At 41.2% G+C, this 21,185-nt stretch overlaps 2 protein-coding genes across 2 annotated transcripts; both read left to right on the forward strand.

Annotated features, from left to right (window-relative positions):
* Positions 1–668: 668 nt before the first annotated feature.
* LOC113740904 (uncharacterized) lies at positions 669–11,123 on the forward strand. Its single transcript, XM_072046567.1, has 3 exons — positions 669–3,417; positions 3,697–4,590; positions 10,582–11,123. Exons 1-3 carry the CDS (start codon positions 669–671, stop codon positions 11,121–11,123), a joined length of 4,185 nt encoding a protein of 1,394 aa, XP_071902668.1.
* Positions 11,124–11,466: 343 nt separating this feature from the next.
* On the forward strand, positions 11,467–17,148 carry LOC140005561 (uncharacterized). Its single transcript, XM_072046568.1, has 3 exons — positions 11,467–14,215; positions 14,495–15,579; positions 16,873–17,148. The coding sequence occupies exons 1-3, from the start codon at positions 11,467–11,469 to the stop codon at positions 17,146–17,148; spliced, it is 4,110 nt and encodes a 1,369-aa protein (XP_071902669.1).
* Positions 17,149–21,185: the final 4,037 nt, after the last annotated feature.

The following is a 21,185-nucleotide window of genomic DNA, read 5'->3' on the forward strand; positions in this document are numbered from 1 at the left end:
GACCCAGGATGTAGAGGAGCTGAGTATCATGGTAGATACCCAGTTCGATCGTATAGCCGATTTGGAGGTTAGGCTAACTGCTGAGCATCATTTGCTGGAGGCTGCTCGCTTAGAGATAGCACGTCAGAGGACGAGGGTGACCCGATTGGCTGAGAGGATTCGTGATAGGAGCGTCGGTATCAGGGCTGATGCCGCGATGATGATAGACGAGGCCACGAGCATCCTTCAGAGTGTCGAGCAGGAGGACCCAGAGGAGGATCCGGAGGAGGATCCAGAGGAGGATCCGGAGGAGGACATAGCTCCCGATAGCCCTGCGGAGGGATAGGCTTGGATCGATTTGACTATATTAGATATATAGGGTTAGAATAGGGGGACGTTAGCTAGGTCATCAAGTTTTGTCTAGGCGGATGATTTGCTTCTGAGGCACCACATCCCTAATTTTTGTTAAGGGATTATTCGTATGTATTTTTGCTGGTTATGTGCCTTACTTTTGGGAATGTCCCAACCTATTATTTGTATGACTTTTATCCGGAAATATATGTTAAGTGTTTTACTTACTTGTCTTCCATTCCATATTGACTTTAATTACTAAAGGAATGTTAACAAGCCTAAATAAATAATTCTACGCTTAATCGTTTGATCCTTCCATAATAGGCATAACTTAGACCATGGATCGCCAAGTGGTAGGAAGGGGCCGCGGGAGACCCACTAGACAACATCCGGAAGCGGGTAGAGATAGAGAGCCCGAGGTCAATCCAGACCAAAGGCAAGAGGGTGGGGCCGGAGATGGAGTGGCCACCGCTATTAACCGTATCACTGACGTCCTAGAACGCTTGACTGAACACCAAGCTGCTGGACCAGGGCGCCATCAGGGAGGCCCAGTCGATTCCGATGATCGGGCATTGGAAAGGTTCCTGAAGTTTGGACCTCCCAAATTCCATGGAGGACCTGAGCCGGAAGTGGCCGAAGGCTGGTGGGAGAGGATCACTGAGATCTTCGCCGCCCTAAACTATACGGAGGAGCGAAAGGTGGCTTTTGCCACCTTCCAGTTTGAGGGAGCTGCTCGCTCCTGGTGGAACCTAATGAGGGTCCATTGGGAGACTAACCATACACCACGGACTTGGATGAACTTCACAAGGGAGTTCAATGCCAAATTCCTGCCGCCTCTCATTCAAGAGAAGAGAGAGGACGATTTCATTCGATGCAAGCAAGGGGCGATGAGTGTCGCCGAGTATGAAATCCAGTTCACAAAGCTATCCCGCTTTGCACCTGAGTTGATAGCCACCGAGCAGAGGCGTGTTCGGAGGTTTGTGCAGGGTTTGAATGTAGAACTACAGGAAAGTTTAGCCGCGGTGAGGATAGATACTTTCGCAGATGCTGTCGAAAGAGCTCAGAGAGTTGAAGTAGCTAGAGCTCAAGTGAAATCCTTTCAAGCTAAGAAAAGATTTAACCCCAGCAGTAGTCGAGAGCCGACGTATGGAAATACTCCACCGGCTAAAGTGGGCCGGGGAACTGGCGGAATGACTAGTCCCGGAGCACCGCGAGGTGCACTAGCAAGGGGAACCGGGGCAAGGAATGCAGGGGGAAGAAACAATGGATTTAGAGGGGGACCGATTGGAAGAGGACAACCTAGAAATACCTCGCAAGGAGGCCGAGCCATAATTCCCCAAATGACTTGTGCATACTGTAAGAAACCTGGCCATACTATGGATAGCTGCTGGAAGAAGCAAGGAAAGTGCCTGAAATGCGGAAGCAGCGAGCACCAAATTTCTGGGTGCTCAAAAATGCAGGAAGGGACTACTTCGAATGCTAGACCAAACACTTCTGGAGGGAGCCGGCCGACAGTTCCTGCCAGAGTGTATGCTTTAGGAGATCAACCTGTACCTAATGCCTCGGAAGTGGTGGAAGGTACACTCCCGATCTTTCACCGATTAGCTAAAGTATTGATTGACCCTGGGGCAACCCATTCTTTCGTTAAGCCATCCTTTATGTCTGGATTAGATGTGCAACCTGTTAGATTGCCCTTTGACCTTGAAGTTAGGACACCCATGGGTAATAAGAATGTAATCACTAGCTTGGCTTATAGGAATTGTGAATTCTGGATTGGAGAGCGTAAAATGCTAGTGGACCTGATTAGCCTAGACATAAAAGGTTACGATGTTATAATAGGAATGGATTTTCTAGGTCATTATCATGCTAAACTTGACTGTCGAGCAAAAGTAGTGGAATTTTGTATACCTGGTGAAGCAACCCTGAGGTTAGATGTTAAGGGTAGGTTAGCATCTTCTGCTATGATCTCAGGAATTAGAGCAAGGAAAATGTTGTCTAAAGGAGCGCAAGGTTTCTTAGCTTTCTTGATAAACGCTCCCAGCGATCAAGTGAAGCTGGAGGATGTACCTGTGGTACGAGAGTTTTCGGATGTGTTCCCTGAAGAGCTTAAGACTCTACCGCCGGAAAGGGAGGTGGAATTTAAGATTGACTTGGTACCTGGAACGGCTCCGATTTCTAAGACCCCGTATCGAATGGCTCCTGCCGAGCTAAAAGAATTGAAAATTCAACTGCAAGATCTGTTGGAGAAAGGTTTTGTGAAGGAGAGTGACTCACCTTGGGGAGCACCCGTCCTATTTGTAAAGAAAAAAGATGGAAGCTTGAGGCTGTGTATTGATTACCGAGGGTTAAATGAGGCTACAATTAAGAATAAATACCCTCTACCGTTGATTGATAGCTTGTTCGACCAACTGCAAGGGTCAGTGGTCTTTTCTAAGCTGGATTTGAGGCAAGGGTATTATCAGTTGAAGATCAGGAAGGAAGATATACCCAGGACTGCTTTTAGTACAAGATATGGACATTTTGAGTTTGCAGTCATGCCTTTTGGATTGACCAATGCACCAGCTGCTTTCATGGACTTGATGCAGAGAATTTTTAAGAAGTACCTGGACCAGTTTGTAGTGGTTTTCATAGATGATATCTTGATCTACTCTAAGACTCGTGAGGAACATGCTAAGCACCTAGAGGTGGTTTTGCAGACATTAAGAGAGCATAAACTATATGCCAAATTCAGCAAGTGCGAGTTTTGGTTGACTGAGATATCTTTTCTAGGTCACAGAGTTTCTGAGGATGGTATTGCCGTGGACCCGGCAAAAGTGGAAGCCGTTATGAATTGGAAACAACCAGAAACTCCAACTGAAGTTAGAAGTTTCTTGGGTTTAGCAGGTTATTATAGGCGATTTATCCAGGATTTCTCGAAAATTGCAGGACCTATGACTGAGCTAACCAAGAAAGGGGCTAAGTTTGTCTGGACCCCGAAGTGCGAGTCAAGTTTTCAGGAACTAAAGAAGCGGTTAACATCCGCTCCCGTTTTGGTTCTACCTGATGGAGGTGAAGGTTATGCTGTATATTCCGATGCTTCCAGAGAAGGTCTGGGATGCATTTTAATGCAAATGGGTAAGGTAGTTGCTTACGCTTCTAGGAAATTGAAACCCCACGAGCAAAACTACCCAACTCATGATCTAGAACTAGCCGCAGTAATTTTCGCCTTGAAGAAATGGAGACACTACTTGTACGGCGTGACTTTTGAGGTTTTTACGGATCATAAGAGCCTCAAGTACTTGTTCTCCCAAAAGGAGCTGAATTTGAGACAAAGGCGATGGGTAGAATTTCTGGAAGATTATGACTGCTCGATTAATTACCACCCAGGAAAAGCCAATGTGGTGGCTGACGCTCTTAGTAGGAAGGCCCAAGTAGCAGGGTTAATGGTAAAAGAGTGGGATATGTTAGAAGAAATAAGTGGTTGGAACCCTCGCTTGGAGAATTTGAAAGTTTTGTTAGGGAACCTATCATTGAAGTCACCGTTACTAGAGCGGATTAAGGAAGCCCAGAAAACAGACCCTATGATTCGGAAGAATTTGGAGAAAGTGCAAAAAGGGGAAACCCTAGACTTCAAGTTAGGATCTGAAGGGGTATTGAGGTTTCAAGATCGAATTGTGGTTCCGTCAGACGAAGAGTTAAGAAAAGAAATTTTGGAAGAATCACATCGATCAAAGTATATCATACACCCAGGTGTGACCAAGATGTATCATGATGTAAAGGAATTATACTGGTGGGAAGGTTTGAAAAAGGACGTGGCCGCATTTGTACAAAAATGCTTAATCTGCCAACAAGTAAAAGCTGAACATCAAAAACCTTCTGGTTTATTGCAGCCGTTAGAAATCCCTGAATGTAAATGGGAACACATAACAATGGATTTTGTAACGGGCTTACCTAAAAGTCAAAAAGGTTTTGATGCAATTTGGGTCATAGTCGATCGACTCACCAAGTCTGCACACTTCTTACCTGTAAGCATGAGTTTCTCATTGGAAAAATTGGTCAAGTTGTACACAGAAGAGATCCTAAGGTTACATGGTATTCCAGTGAGTATCGTGTCTGATCGAGACCCAAGGTTTGTCTCGCGCTTCTGGCAGAAATTTCAGGATTCTTTGGGGACCAAGTTGAAGTTTAGTACTGCGTACCATCCCCAAACCGACGGGCAGTCGGAAAGGACAATTCAGACTTTGGAGGATCTACTGAGGTCGTGTATACTGGATTTTGGAGGTAAGTGGAGCCAATATATGACCTTAGTGGAATTTGCTTATAATAATAGCTATCAGGCTTCAATCCAGATGGCACCTTATGAGGCTTTGTATGGAAGAAGGTGTCGATCTCCGATTCATTGGGATGAAGTTGGAGAAAAGAAGGTCGTAGACCCCACAGCTATACCTTGGATAGAAGAAGCCCAGGAAAAAGTAAAATTGATCAGAGAACGGCTTCAAGTTGCTCAGAATAGACAAAAGAGCTACGCCGACACAAGGAGGAAGGATTTGGAATTTGAAGTAGGTGACAAGGTTTTCCTCAGAGTTAAACCCTTAAAGGGTGGGGTAGTGTCTAAGAAAGGTAAGAAGCTGAAGCCAAGGTACATTGGACCTTTTGAAATTTTGAAGAAAGTCGGGCTGGTAGCGTATCAATTGAAGTTGCCTGCAAGCATGGCCAAGATTCATGATATATTCCACGTTTCCATGCTTAGGAAATATTATTCCGATCCAAGTCACGTGTTGCCACTAGAAGGAATTGAGGTGGATGAGAAGTTAACTTATGAAGAAGGACCGGTCAGGATTCTGGAAAGAGAAATGAAGGAGCTGAGAAATAAGAAAATTCCCCTGGTGAAGATTTTGTGGAAAAATCATGGACTCGAAGAAGCAACTTGGGAGTTAGAAGAAGAAATGCAGAAAAAGTATCCTGATTTATTTATTCAGAATGTGTGAATTTTGAGGACAAAATTCTCTGTAAGGAGGGGAGGATGTGAGAACCCTGAAAATGCTTATATAAATAATATTACGTATGTCTTTCACACCTCTTTTATTCGTTAATAATTCCTAGTACTACTTTTACTTGTTTGCAATTAAGTACGTAAAACACGCTTATGTGGAAATTTATATAATTTTTCTGAGTTATGAATTCCTTGGTTCCGCTAAACTAAATTAAGATTTTTGGAGCTAGACTAAACCTTTCGTGTTAACATAAATGTTGGATTTTTATATATTGGTCAAACTTGATTTTAATAGGTTAATTAACCAAACAAGAATGTTAAAGAAAGCTTAATACTAATTCGTAATCAATTAATTCCAGATCAAGATAATACAAGCACCCTAACCATATTGAGGACCTAAATTGGTGATAATCAAAGTCTTGCAAGATTAGCATTTTAATTAGACGTTCAAAGCAATTTGGGGACAATTTTTGGAGCTTAATTAGGACCAAGGACTTGAGTGGCTAATTGGAGAATTAGTGAAATGTCTACAATACCCTCACAACCTCACAACACCACCCACGACCATAACCAATTTCTGCAACCCAAACAACTCCCGGACATCATGATCACAAGCCACCCAGCTCGGCCAACCGCAGCTCCACCACCTCAGCCGGCCAATCACACATTTCACCACTGCAGCACACCACCTCTGTCGACACTCAACCTCCCTCAAATCCGCAGCACCACTTCACAATCTCACCCCATACCCTCTGCACACTCCCTACAACAGATAACATCCCACCATTTCCTTGTTATCATCGCCAGAGTAGAGAGGAAGAAACCGAGCCACACATCTACCAATTCTGTTCGTGAGCTAGAGGAGAGGAAGGGGGGAGCTAGTGGAAGTTGTAGGAGTTGCTGGCCATCACCATCCTCGACCAACAATCACCAGCTACAACCAGAACCTGCTTCGTGCGTGAGGGCCGTGAGGAAGGAGAACCTTTCAAACATTCTGTCCGAGAACTTAGCTTGCTGTGAGGTGATTCCTGAGCTCCATTTAAACTGACTAAAGGTTGTTTAAGCCTTGCATTTGTCGAGTGAACAAGGATAAGTTAGAAAAGATTTAATGGACTTAAAATCTGGCCACATTCTGACCACCAAGGATGATTGATTAAAATTCTGGAAATCTTGATTTCGGACTGCCGAGTAGCTGAATTAGAAATGCAACTTTAATTTTATTTCTTTGAGGTAATCTGAGCTCATATATACGGTTACTTAACACTAAACATGATGCTCAAGGTCATGCATGTCAATCTAAGTGTTCGGATGATGAACTTAAGAAATTAGAAAAATTTTCTGTTTCGGTTAGATGTCCCTGCCGAGGATTGATTTGGGCATTGCAGCTTCACTTGGCTCCAGTTTGTTGTTCTGGAACTTATAGTTATGTTTATCTAATAGGGGATGAAGTTAGTTATCGATCTGCATGTTGGCTAGGTGCGATTAGATGATGAAACAAAATTTGGGAAATTTCTGGTTTAAGGAAAACAGAATGATCGTGGGCTGAATTTGATAATGCAACTCTAATCCGCTAAACTGTCTTAAACCGAGCTTGTGCAGGGAATTAATGATCTAATTACTGACCAGTGAATCTGTTTACTACTTTGCAAGTCCATGCTATATCCTCGGATAATGAATTTAGGAAGAAAGAAATTCTGTTTTGAGGAAAAATGATTTTTACCGTGGAAATGACTTGGAAGTGCATCTATAATTTTGTCTTTCTGTGATAATGTGATCACACAAGAGTAATTAGCTGTGTGAATCTCAATGTTCATGAGGTCTAAGACCCTGCATGTTAATTCTACGAAGTAAATTGATGAATTAAAGAACCTAAAAAAAAATTCTGGTTTAAGTGAATTGGGAATTTGTATGACCTGAAATTTCCGAGACCTGGAATTGAATTTTAGTTCTCAATCTATGATTATGGGGCTTTTATGAGTTAATGTATATGATTAACTAGTTAACAACATGTTAATTGAAGTTTGCATAAGGTTTTTGTAGCTTGGCTATCCAGGAAAATAAAAATGAAAACAGAAAATTATTTCAGGAACCATCATCCGAACTTAGTAGAAATAAATTCTGGATTTGTGTTTGATGAATACAGTTATAGCATGAACCTGGATTTGTTTTGAAAATCTGTACTAGCTAGCTATGTTTTCAAGAACTAATAGAGTACCAAAAATCCTGTTTTAACCAAAGAAAAATTCTGTTTTGAAATCACTGCTATTGCTGGAATTCCTTTGTGAATTACCGTTAACTTGAACCTGGAAATTTTGAAGATTATAACGGTGGTTTAGTTTCAACTCCTGAATGGAAATTGTGCATTGTTTAGCTAAGTCATTGCATGAGAATGTGAGAGTTTAAAAGCCTACCTCACCCGAGTAAATGAAGTAAAAACAGAAATTTCCTTCATGCATGATTCATCCGTGGTTTACTAAACAGACTTTTGAAAATTTTGGGAGGTTTAACTCTACTGCTCGAATTTGATTATGAACCAGAATCTTCAGCTTGACTTTAGAATTTATTTCCCTAAGTTGTTAGGAACTCGAAATGCATGATTAAATGCACAAGTAGCCTGTGGAATCTGTTTGGCAATAAACCATTTGATATCTTGGGACTTCGTTTTCGAAATAAGTAAAGTGCAGTTATGGAGATAAGCTGGAAATTTTTCCAGCCTTGGTCATGATTGATAAAGTAGTACGTATGGATTACTTTATATATCTTGGAGCTGTGGAAAAATTGTACTACCTTTGAATTTGCTTTATAATACCTTGAGATGGTCATGCCTTGGAATTTGGGGGTGACAATGTGATATTGTGGATAGTATTTCTTGGCTTTGGATCAAATACTTGAATAGGAGGCTGCTGCAAATGTGATCTTTGGTTCTAAATAACTGTTAGCAGATTTAAATATTTGATATGTTAAGCTTGGTTGTCATAAGAATTACTGGGTGAGTGCTAAGGGCTAATGATTGATGAACCCTTAGCCATTGAAATGATTTCTTTTTATAAAGTGTTACTGGATGACAGAAAATAATTGCTAGAATGTCTTGGGACTTCACTTTTATTTTATTTGCTTATATTGGGTTGCTGAAACCAAGTGCTAATGATTGATGAAGCCTTGGTTGACTATTTTATTTTATTCGAGAATGCAATTGTTGAAAGCTAGGGCTAATGATTGACGAAGCCCTAGTAACGTGCTATGTGATTTTTGCTATATTTTGATCTATATTGTGATTTCGAAACGGAATCGGAGCGGGGAAATTGTATAGACCTTGCGAACTCGAGTAGCCGCGTTCAAAATTAACCAAGAATATTTTCCAATTAGGATTATATTATAAAACTCTATATCTAGCGTTTTGCCTAAAACTTTCCAATTTAATAATTTCCTTCAGCTCAAACCAGCTCCGATAGCTATGGTACATAAGTTCTATAACTTTTGGAAACTACAAATCTTATTTCAATTCTTTTCCTTCCTATAAGCCTTGCACTTGTATAGTTAACTATAGGAAAAGTTTTAAAATACTAGTTCTACTAATCCTAGTGAAAAGCTTGGGAGACTTGCTCGGCAAGAAACCCTATTTTAGGAAAAATAGTTTTTAAGGATAATTTTGCAAAAGCCGTAACTTTAGAGAAATGTTCAAAGTAACTTTCTAACCATGATTTTGAGAAGTTTGTCGACTTGTTGCTAGTAAATAACACTAGTTACCCTCTTCTAAGGAAAATAAAGAACATTTCTATGACTTTTGTCAAGCTTCAATCTAAATAGATTTTTGAAATCTCTTGAGAAAGTAAACTAGTATTATATTAAATAAATTCTTATACGAATAAGTTTAAAAACTGAATAGAAACTTATAGTTTCAAAATTTGGTTTTAGGATATCGCGAGGACGCGGAATTCGATTCCCAACCTGATATCTGAACTTCACTCTTGGTGAGTGTCCCTGCCTGTTCTTTTCCTACTTGAATTAAGTGCTTTCTTGACTCGATATGTGATGAATTGTAAAATGAGTTTTTGATCCATCGAAGTGAGCAGTGTGTACTTTATCGCACTAGCCGTTCGAGTGGTGACTTGCGTGAATCATTTTTCTCGTGAATCCTTAATCTAAGAGTAGTTACGTCGTTGGGTGAATCCCTCGGCACTTGAATCAACTACAAAAATCCTTGGATCTAAATGCAGTTACGTCGTTGGGTGAATCCCTCGACACTTGAATCAACTACAATAATCCTTGAATCTAAAAGTAGTTACGTCGTTGGGTGAATCCCTCGACACTTGAATCAACTACAAAAACGTCGATTCGTGAATCTCTCGACTAATTCTATTACGGATATATCTCGAGTATACTGCGTCAGTAGATGAAGTTCGGGCCCGAAGCGGAGGTATGAACGGTGACGGGTTAGGATTAAAATAAGTGGATCTACATGGACTATAGGTAGTGAAAGTTGACGGAGGGTCAACTACGAGGGTATCTGATCAAGCGAGGAGAATGACTCCCGAGAGCCCCTGTATCCTACCTTGTGCTGTTATACGCTTTCTTAATTGATTAAATTTGTTTAAATTGTTATCTGTTGTTTGATTTATGTGAGTGCATGTTTTGGGGCACCACTGAGCTTTAGCTCACCCCACGTTTATTGTTTTCCTTAACAGGTTCTGGAAGTTGAAAGCTGGAATACTTGCTTATGTTTCCCTTCTTGAATGTACTGAATACTATGACTTATGTTGTGGGCTGTATTGTGTTTGATTCGGATAATGTACTTTTTATTTTGGATTGGCACTTGAAGCTGGAAAAGTGTAATCTCTATTTCTAGTACTCAACTTGTGTGTTTGTATTAGTATAGTATATCATTAGCTATCGCGAGCGTCGCTGGAAGTGTTTAGGAACTGTCGATTGGCTAAGTTTTATACTGTTACCTCTGAAGTTAATGTGGTTTGTAAATCGACTTATTTCGGAAGAATCCTTATTGTAATAGTTAAGTTTATCGTCGGAAGATTTCAGGTTAGTTTGCTTGCGTGAGTCCTGGCGAGAGCTGGGCAGACGGCCCGCCAACCCTTCGGTTTGGCTTAGGGGGAAGTGGGGTCGCCACAGGTGGTATCAGAGCCTAGGTTAGAAAAGTTATTGGAGAGATATACTATACGAGTTAGAAAACCCGAACTTTTAGAAGTAAGAATTGAATATATTCTAAGTGATGCTGATCTAATTATCTATTTGAGTTCTAACCTCTAAGTTTAATTCTCTTGCAGGTATGGAGAATGGTAATGGACACGCTAATGGTAATGGGGTACCTAATGGACACATAGAGCCCCTTAGGTCCATCTCTTACAGACCACGAGGTGGAGGAGCCCATATATGTTACACCCCAGCTGATAGGCATCCTCGGTGCCAGTGTAGGGCCATGTATGCCTACCCCAATGAGCTAGTACTATCCCTGGATGATGAGCGCCACCATCTGAGGGACGCTAACTTCACCATGACCCAGGATGTAGAGGAGCTGAGTATCATGGTAGATACCCAGTTCGATCGTATAGCCGATTTGGAGGTTAGGCTAACTGCTGAGCATCATTTGCTGGAGGCTGCTCGCTTAGAGATAGCACGTCAGAGGACGAGGGTGACCCGATTGGCTGAGAGGATTCGTGATAGGAGCGTCGGTATCAGGGCTGATGCCGCGATGATGATAGACGAGGCCACGAGCATCCTTCAGAGTGTCGAGCAGGAGGACCCAGAGGAGGATCCAGAGGAGGATCCGGAGGAGGACATAGCTCCCGATAGCCCTGCGGAGGGATAGGCTTGGATCGATTTGACTATATTAGATATATAGGGTTAGAATAGGGGGACGTTAGCTAGGTCATCAAGTTTTGTCTAGGCGGATGATTTGCTTCTGAGGCACCACATCCCTAATTTTTGTTAAGGGATTATTCGTATGTATTTTTGCTGGTTATGTGCCTTACTTTTGGGAATGTCCCAACCTATTATTTGTATGACTTTTATCCGGAAATATATGTTAAGTGTTTTACTTACTTGTCTTCCATTCCATATTGACTTTAATTACTAAAGGAATGTTAACAAGCCTAAATAAATAATTCTACGCTTAATCGTTTGATCCTTCCATAATAGGCATAACTTAGACCATGGATCGCCAAGTGGTAGGAAGGGGCCGCGGGAGACCCACTAGACAACATCCGGAAGCGGGTAGAGATAGAGAGCCCGAGGTCAATCCAGACCAAAGGCAAGAGGGTGGGGCCGGAGACGGAGTGGCCACCGCTATTAACCGTATCACTGACGTCCTAGAGCGCTTGACTGAACACCAAGCTGCTGGACCAGGGCGCCATCAGGGAGGCCCAGTCGATTCCGATGATCGGGCATTGGAAAGGTTCCTGAAGTTTGGACCTCCCAAATTCCATGGAGGACCTGAGCCGGAAGTGGCCGAAGGCTGGTGGGAGAGGATCACTGAGATCTTCGCCGCCCTAAACTATACGGAGGAGCGAAAGGTGGCTTTTGCCACCTTCCAGTTTGAGGGAGCTGCTCGCTCCTGGTGGAACCTAATGAGGGTCCATTGGGAGACTAACCATACACCACGGACTTGGATGAACTTCACAAGGGAGTTCAATGCCAAATTCCTGCCGCCTCTCATTCAAGAGAAGAGAGAGGACGATTTCATTCGATGCAAGCAAGGGGCGATGAGTGTCGCCGAGTATGAAATCCAGTTCACAAAGCTATCCCGCTTTGCACCTGAGTTGATAGCCACCGAGCAGAGGCGTGTTCGGAGGTTTGTGCAGGGTTTGAATGTAGAACTACAGGAAAGTTTAGCCGCGGTGAGGATAGATACTTTCGCAGATGCTGTCGAAAGAGCTCAGAGAGTTGAAGTAGCTAGAGCTCAAGTGAAATCCTTTCAAGCTAAGAAAAGATTTAACCCCAGCAGTAGTCGAGAGCCGACGTATGGAAATACTCCACCGGCTAAAGTGGGCCGGGGAACTGGCGGAATGACTAGTCCCGGAGCACCGCGAGGTGCACTAGCAAGGGGAACCGGGGCAAGGAATGCAGGGGGAAGAAACAATGGATTTAGAGGGGGACCGATTGGAAGAGGACAACCTAGAAATACCTCGCAAGGAGGCCGAGCCATAATTCCCCAAATGACTTGTGCATACTGTAAGAAACCTGGCCATACTATGGATAGCTGCTGGAAGAAGCAAGGAAAGTGCCTGAAATGCGGAAGCAGCGAGCACCAAATTTCTGGGTGCTCAAAAATGCAGGAAGGGACTACTTCGAATGCTAGACCAAACACTTCTGGAGGGAGCCGGCCGACAGTTCCTGCCAGAGTGTATGCTTTAGGAGATCAACCTGTACCTAATGCCTCGGAAGTGGTGGAAGGTACACTCCCGATCTTTCACCGATTAGCTAAAGTATTGATTGACCCTGGGGCAACCCATTCTTTCGTTAAGCCATCCTTTATGTCTGGATTAGATGTGCAACCTGTTAGATTGCCCTTTGACCTTGAAGTTAGGACACCCATGGGTAATAAGAATGTAATCACTAGCTTGGCTTATAGGAATTGTGAATTCTGGATTGGAGAGCGTAAAATGCTAGTGGACCTGATTAGCCTAGACATAAAAGGTTACGATGTTATAATAGGAATGGATTTTCTAGGTCATTATCATGCTAAACTTGACTGTCGAGCAAAAGTAGTGGAATTTTGTATACCTGGTGAAGCAACCCTGAGGTTAGATGTTAAGGGTAGGTTAGCATCTTCTGCTATGATCTCAGGAATTAGAGCAAGGAAAATGTTGTCTAAAGGAGCGCAAGGTTTCTTAGCTTTCTTGATAAACGCTCCCAGCGATCAAGTGAAGCTGGAGGATGTACCTGTGGTACGAGAGTTTTCGGATGTGTTCCCTGAAGAGCTTAAGACTCTACCGCCGGAAAGGGAGGTGGAATTTAAGATTGACTTGGTACCTGGAACGGCTCCGATTTCTAAGACCCCGTATCGAATGGCTCCTGCCGAGCTAAAAGAATTGAAAATTCAACTGCAAGATCTGTTGGAGAAAGGTTTTGTGAAGGAGAGTGACTCACCTTGGGGAGCACCCGTCCTATTTGTAAAGAAAAAAGATGGAAGCTTGAGGCTGTGTATTGATTACCGAGGGTTAAATGAGGCTACAATTAAGAATAAATACCCTCTACCGTTGATTGATAGCTTGTTCGACCAACTGCAAGGGTCAGTGGTCTTTTCTAAGCTGGATTTGAGGCAAGGGTATTATCAGTTGAAGATCAGGAAGGAAGATATACCCAGGACTGCTTTTAGTACAAGATATGGACATTTTGAGTTTGCAGTCATGCCTTTTGGATTGACCAATGCACCAGCTGCTTTCATGGACTTGATGCAGAGAATTTTTAAGAAGTACCTGGACCAGTTTGTAGTGGTTTTCATAGATGATATCTTGATCTACTCTAAGACTCGTGAGGAACATGCTAAGCACCTAGAGGTGGTTTTGCAGACATTAAGAGAGCATAAACTATATGCCAAATTCAGCAAGTGCGAGTTTTGGTTGACTGAGATATCTTTTCTAGGTCACAGAGTTTCTGAGGATGGTATTGCCGTGGACCCGGCAAAAGTGGAAGCCGTTATGAATTGGAAACAACCAGAAACTCCAACTGAAGTTAGAAGTTTCTTGGGTTTAGCAGGTTATTATAGGCGATTTATCCAGGATTTCTCGAAAATTGCAGGACCTATGACTGAGCTAACCAAGAAAGGGGCTAAGTTTGTCTGGACCCCGAAGTGCGAGTCAAGTTTTCAGGAACTAAAGAAGCGGTTAACATCCGCTCCCGTTTTGGTTCTACCTGATGGAGGTGAAGGTTATGCTGTATATTCCGATGCTTCCAGAGAAGGTCTGGGATGCATTTTAATGCAAATGGGTAAGGTAGTTGCTTACGCTTCTAGGAAATTGAAACCCCACGAGCAAAACTACCCAACTCATGATCTAGAACTAGCCGCAGTAATTTTCGCCTTGAAGAAATGGAGACACTACTTGTACGGCGTGACTTTTGAGGTTTTTACGGATCATAAGAGCCTCAAGTACTTGTTCTCCCAAAAGGAGCTGAATTTGAGACAAAGGCGATGGGTAGAATTTCTGGAAGATTATGACTGCTCGATTAATTACCACCCAGGAAAAGCCAATGTGGTGGCTGACGCTCTTAGTAGGAAGGCCCAAGTAGCAGGGTTAATGGTAAAAGAGTGGGATATGTTAGAAGAAATAAGTGGTTGGAACCCTCGCTTGGAGAATTTGAAAGTTTTGTTAGGGAACCTATCATTGAAGTCACCGTTACTAGAGCGGATTAAGGAAGCCCAGAAAACAGACCCTATGATTCGGAAGAATTTGGAGAAAGTGCAAAAAGGGGAAACCCTAGACTTCAAGTTAGGATCTGAAGGGGTATTGAGGTTTCAAGATCGAATTGTGGTTCCGTCAGACGAAGAGTTAAGAAAAGAAATTTTGGAAGAATCACATCGATCAAAGTATATCATACACCCAGGTGTGACCAAGATGTATCATGATGTAAAGGAATTATACTGGTGGGAAGGTTTGAAAAAGGACGTGGCCGCATTTGTACAAAAATGCTTAATCTGCCAACAAGTAAAAGCTGAACATCAAAAACCTTCTGGTTTATTGCAGCCGTTAGAAATCCCTGAATGTAAATGGGAACACATAACAATGGATTTTGTAACGGGCTTACCTAAAAGTCAAAAAGGTTTTGATGCAATTTGGGTCATAGTCGATCGACTCACCAAGTCTGCACACTTCTTACCTGTAAGCATGAGTTTCTCATTGGAAAAATTGGTCAAGTTGTACACAGAAGAGATCCTAAGGTTACATGGTATTCCAGTGAGTATCGTGTCTGATCGAGACCCAAGGTTTGTCTCGCGCTTCTGGCAGAAATTTCAGGATTCTTTGGGGACCAAGTTGAAGTTTAGTACTGCGTACCATCCCCAAACCGACGGGCAGTCGGAAAGGACAATTCAGACTTTGGAGGATCTACTGAGGTCGTGTATACTGGATTTTGGAGGTAAGTGGAGCCAATATATGACCTTAGTGGAATTTGCTTATAATAATAGCTATCAGGCTTCAATCCAGATGGCACCTTATGAGGCTTTGTATGGAAGAAGGTGTCGATCTCCGATTCATTGGGATGAAGTTGGAGAAAAGAAGGTCGTAGACCCCACAGCTATACCTTGGATAGAAGAAGCCCAGGAAAAAGTAAAATTGATCAGAGAACGGCTTCAAGTTGCTCAGAATAGACAAAAGAGCTACGCCGACACAAGGAGGAAGGATTTGGAATTTGAAGTAGGTGACAAGGTTTTCCTCAGAGTTAAACCCTTAAAGGGTGGGGTAGTGTCTAAGAAAGGTAAGAAGCTGAAGCCAAGGTACATTGGACCTTTTGAAATTTTGAAGAAAGTCGGGCTGGTAGCGTATCAATTGAAGTTGCCTGCAAGCATGGCCAAGATTCATGATATATTCCACGTTTCCATGCTTAGGAAATATTATTCCGATCCAAGTCACGTGTTGCCACTAGAAGGAATTGAGGTGGATGAGAAGTTAACTTATGAAGAAGGACCGGTCAGGATTCTGGAAAGAGAAATGAAGGAGCTGAGAAATAAGAAAATTCCCCTGGTGAAGATTTTGTGGAAAAATCATGGACTCGAAGAAGCAACTTGGGAGTTAGAAGAAGAAATGCAGAAAAAGTATCCTGATTTATTTATTCAGAATGTGTGAATTTTGAGGACAAAATTCTCTGTAAGGAGGGGAGGATGTGAGAACCCTGAAAATGCTTATATAAATAATATTACGTATGTCTTTCACACCTCTTTTATTCGTTAATAATTCCTAGTACTACTTTTACTTGTTTGCAATTAAGTACGTAAAACACGCTTATGTGGAAATTTATATAATTTTTCTGAGTTATGAATTCCTTGGTTCCGCTAAACTAAATTAAGATTTTTGGAGCTAGACTAAACCTTTCGTGTTAACATAAATGTTGGATTTTTATATATTGGTCAAACTTGATTTTAATAGGTTAATTAACCAAACAAGAATGTTAAAGAAAGCTTAATACTAATTCGTAATCAATTAATTCCAGATCAAGATAATACAAGCACCCTAACCATATTGAGGACCTAAATTGGTGATAATCAAAGTCTTGCAAGATTAGCATTTTAATTAGACGTTCAAAGCAATTTGGGGACAATTTTTGGAGCTTAATTAGGACCAAGGACTTGAGTGGCTAATTGGAGAATTAGTGAAATGTCTACAATACCCTCACAACCTCACAACACCACCCACGACCATAACCAATTTCTGCAACCCAAACAACTCCCGGACATCATGATCACAAGCCACCCAGCTCGGCCAACCGCAGCTCCACCACCTCAGCCGGCCAATCACACATTTCACCACTGCAGCACACCACCTCTGTCGACACTCAACCTCCCTCAAATCCGCAGCACCACTTCACAATCTCACCCCATACCCTCTGCACACTCCCTACAACAGATAACATCCCACCATTTCCTTGTTATCATCGCCAGAGTAGAGAGGAAGAAACCGAGCCACACATCTACCAATTCTGTTCGTGAGCTAGAGGAGAGGAAGGGGGGAGCTAGTGGAAGTTGTAGGAGTTGCTGGCCATCACCATCCTCGACCAACAATCACCAGCTACAACCAGAACCTGCTTCGTGCGTGAGGGCCGTGAGGAAGGAGAACCTTTCAAACATTCTGTCCGAGAACTTAGCTTGCTGTGAGGTGATTCCTGAGCTCCATTTAAACTGACTAAAGGTTGTTTAAGCCTTGCATTTGTCGAGTGAACAAGGATAAGTTAGAAAAGATTTAATGGACTTAAAATCTGGCCACATTCTGACCACCAAGGATGATTGATTAAAATTCTGGAAATCTTGATTTCGGACTGCCGAGTAGCTGAATTAGAAATGCAACTTTAATTTTATTTCTTTGAGGTAATCTGAGCTCATATATACGGTTACTTAACACTAAACATGATGCTCAAGGTCATGCATGTCAATCTAAGTGTTCGGATGATGAACTTAAGATATTAGAAAAATTTTCTGTTTCGGTTAGATGTCCCTGCCGAGGATTGATTTGGGCATTGCAGCTTCACTTGGCTCCAGTTTGTTGTTCTGGAACTTATAGTTATGTTTATCTAATAGGGGATGAAGTTAGTTATCGATCTGCATGTTGGCTAGGTGCGATTAGATGATGAAACAAAATTTGGGAAATTTCTGGTTTAAGGAAAACAGAATGATCGTGGGCTGAATTTGATAATGCAACTCTAATCCGCTAAACTGTCTTAAACCGAGCTTGTGCAGGGAATTAATGATCTAATTACTGACCAGTGAATCTGTTTACTACTTTGCAAGTCCATGCTATATCCTCGGATAATGAATTTAGGAAGAAAGAAATTCTGTTTTGAGGAAAAATGATTTTTGCCGTGGAAATGACTTGGAAGTGCATCTATAATTTTGTCTTTCTGTGATAATGTGATCACACAAGAGTAATTAGCTGTGTGAATCTCAATGTTCATGAGGTCTAAGACCCTGCATGTTAATTCTACGAAGTAAATTGATGAATTAAAGAACCTAAAAAAAAATTCTGGTTTAAGTGAATTGGGAATTTGTATGACCTGAAATTTCCGAGACCTGGAATTGAATTTTAGTTCTCAATCTATGATTATGGGGCTTTTATGAGTTAATGTATATGATTAACTAGTTAACAACATGTTAATTGAAGTTTGCATAAGGTTTTTGTAGCTTGGCTATCCAGGAAAATAAAAATGAAAACAGAAAATTATTTCAGGAACCATCATCCGAACTTAGTAGAAATAAATTCTGGATTTGTGTTTGATGAATACAGTTATAGCATGAACCTGGATTTGTTTTGAAAATCTGTACTAGCTAGCTATGTTTTCAAGAACTAATAGAGTACCAAAAATCCTGTTTTAACCAAAGAAAAATTCTGTTTTGAAATCACTGCTATTGCTGGAATTCCTTTGTGAATTACCGTTAACTTGAACCTGGAAATTTTGAAGATTATAACGGTGGTTTAGTTTCAACTCCTGAATGGAAATTGTGCATTGTTTAGCTAAGTCATTGCATGAGAATGTGAGAGTTTAAAAGCCTACCTCACCCGAGTAAATGAAGTAAAAACAGAAATTTCCTTCATGCATGATTCATCCGTGGTTTACTAAACAGACTTTTGAAAATTTTGGGAGGTTTAACTCTACTGCTCGAATTTGATTATGAACCAGAATCTTCAGCTTGACTTTAGAATTTATTTCCCTAAGTTGTTAGGAACTCGAAATGCATGATTAAATGCACAAGTAGCCTGTGGAATCTGTTTGGCAATAAACCATTTGATATCTTGGGACTTCGTTTTCGAAATAAGTAAAGTGCAGTTATGGAGATAAGCTGGAAATTTTTCCAGCCTTGGTCATGATTGATAAAGTAGTACGTATGGATTACTTTATATATCTTGGAGCTGTGGAAAAATTGTACTACCTTTGAATTTGCTTTATAATACCTTGAGATGGTCATGCCTTGGAATTTGGGGGTGACAATGTGATATTGTGGATAGTATTTCTTGGCTTTGGATCAAATACTTGAATAGGAGGCTGCTGCAAATGTGATCTTTGGTTCTAAATAACTGTTAGCAGATTTAAATATTTGATATGTTAAGCTTGGTTGTCATAAGAATTACTGGGTGAGTGCTAAGGGCTAATGATTGATGAACCCTTAGCCATTGAAATGATTTCTTTTTATAAAGTGTTACTGGATGACAGAAAATAATTGCTAGAATGTCTTGGGACTTCACTTTTATTTTATTTGCTTATATTGGGTTGCTGAAACCAAGTGCTAATGATTGATGAAGCCTTGGTTGACTATTTTATTTTATTCGAGAATGCAATTGTTGAAAGCTAGGGCTAATGATTGACGAAGCCCTAGTAACGTGCTATGTGATTTTTGCTATATTTTGATCTATATTGTGATTTCGAAACGGAATCGGAGCGGGGAAATTGTATAGACCTTGCGAACTCGAGTAGCCGCGTTCAAAATTAACCAAGAATATTTTCCAATTAGGATTATATTATAAAACTCTATATCTAGCGTTTTGCCTAAAACTTTCCAATTTAATAATTTCCTTCAGCTCAAACCAGCTCCGATAGCTATGGTACATAAGTTCTATAACTTTTGGAAACTACAAATCTTATTTCAATTCTTTTCCTTCCTATAAGCCTTGCACTTGTATAGTTAACTATAGGAAAAGTTTTAAAATACTAGTTCTACTAATCCTAGTGAAAAGCTTGGGAGACTTGCTCGGCAAGAAACCCTATTTTAGGAAAAATAGTTTTTAAGGATAATTTTGCAAAAGCCGTAACTTTAGAGAAATGTTCAAAGTAACTTTCTAACCATGATTTTGAGAAGTTTGTCGACTTGTTGCTAGTAAATAACACTAGTTACCCTCTTCTAAGGAAAATAAAGAACATTTCTATGACTTTTGTCAAGCTTCAATCTAAATAGATTTTTGAAATCTCTTGAGAAAGTAAACTAGTATTATATTAAATAAATTCTTATACGAATAAGTTTAAAAACTGAATAGAAACTTATAGTTTCAAAATTTGGTTTTAGGATATCGCGAGGACGCGGAATTCGATTCCCAACCTGATATCTGAACTTCACTCTTGGTGAGTGTCCCTGCCTGTTCTTTTCCTACTTGAATTAAGTGCTTTCTTGACTCGATATGTGATGAATTGTAAAATGAGTTTTTGATCCATCGAAGTGAGCAGTGTGTACTTTATCGCACTAGCCGTTCGAGTGGTGACTTGCGTGAATCATTTTTCTCGTGAATCCTTAATCTAAGAGTAGTTACGTCGTTGGGTGAATCCCTCGGCACTTGAATCAACTACAAAAATCCTTGGATCTAAATGTAGTTACGTCGTTGGGTGAATCCCTCGACACTTGAATCAACTACAATAATCCTTGAATCTAAAAGTAGTTACGTCGTTGGGTGAATCCCTCGACACTTGAATCAACTACAAAAACGTCGATTCGTGAATCTCTCGACTAATTCTATTACGGGTATATCTCGAGTATACTGCGTCGGTAGACGAAGTTCGGGCCCGAAGCGGAGGTATGAACGGTGACGGGTTAGGATTAAAATAAGTGGATCTACATGGACTATAGGTAGTGAAAGTTGACGGAGGGTCAACTACGAGGGTATCTGATCAAGCGAGGAGAATGGCTCCCGAGAGCCCATGTATCCTACCTTGTGCTGTTATACGCTTTCTTAATTGATTAAATTTGTTTAAATTGTTATCTGTTGTTTGATTTATGTGAGTGCATGTTTTGGGGCACCACTGAGCTTTAGTTCACCCCACGTTTATTGTTTTCCTTAACAGGTTCTGGAAGTTGAAAGCTGGAATACTTGCTTATGTTTCCCTTCTTGAATGTACTGAATACTATGACTTATGTTGTGGGCTGTATTGTGTTTGATTCGGATAATGTACTTTTTATTTTGGATTGCCACTTGAAGCTGGAAAAGTGTAATCTCTATTTCTAGTACTCAACTTGTGTGTTTGTATTAGTATAGTATATCATTAGCTATCGCGAGCGTCGCTAGAAGTGTTTAGGAACTGTCGATTGGCTAAGTTTTATACTGTTACCTCTGAAGTTAATGTGGTTTGTAAATCGACTTATTTCGGAAGAATCCTTATTGTAATAGTTAAGTTTATCGTCGGAAGATTTCAGGTTAGTTTGCTTGCGTGAGTCCTGGCGAGAGCTGGGCAGACGGCCCGCCAA

The sequence above is a fragment of the Coffea arabica genome, chromosome 4e (genome assembly GCF_036785885.1).
Source record: "Coffea arabica cultivar ET-39 chromosome 4e, Coffea Arabica ET-39 HiFi, whole genome shotgun sequence".
Lineage (NCBI taxonomy): Eukaryota > Viridiplantae > Streptophyta > Magnoliopsida > Gentianales > Rubiaceae > Coffea > Coffea arabica.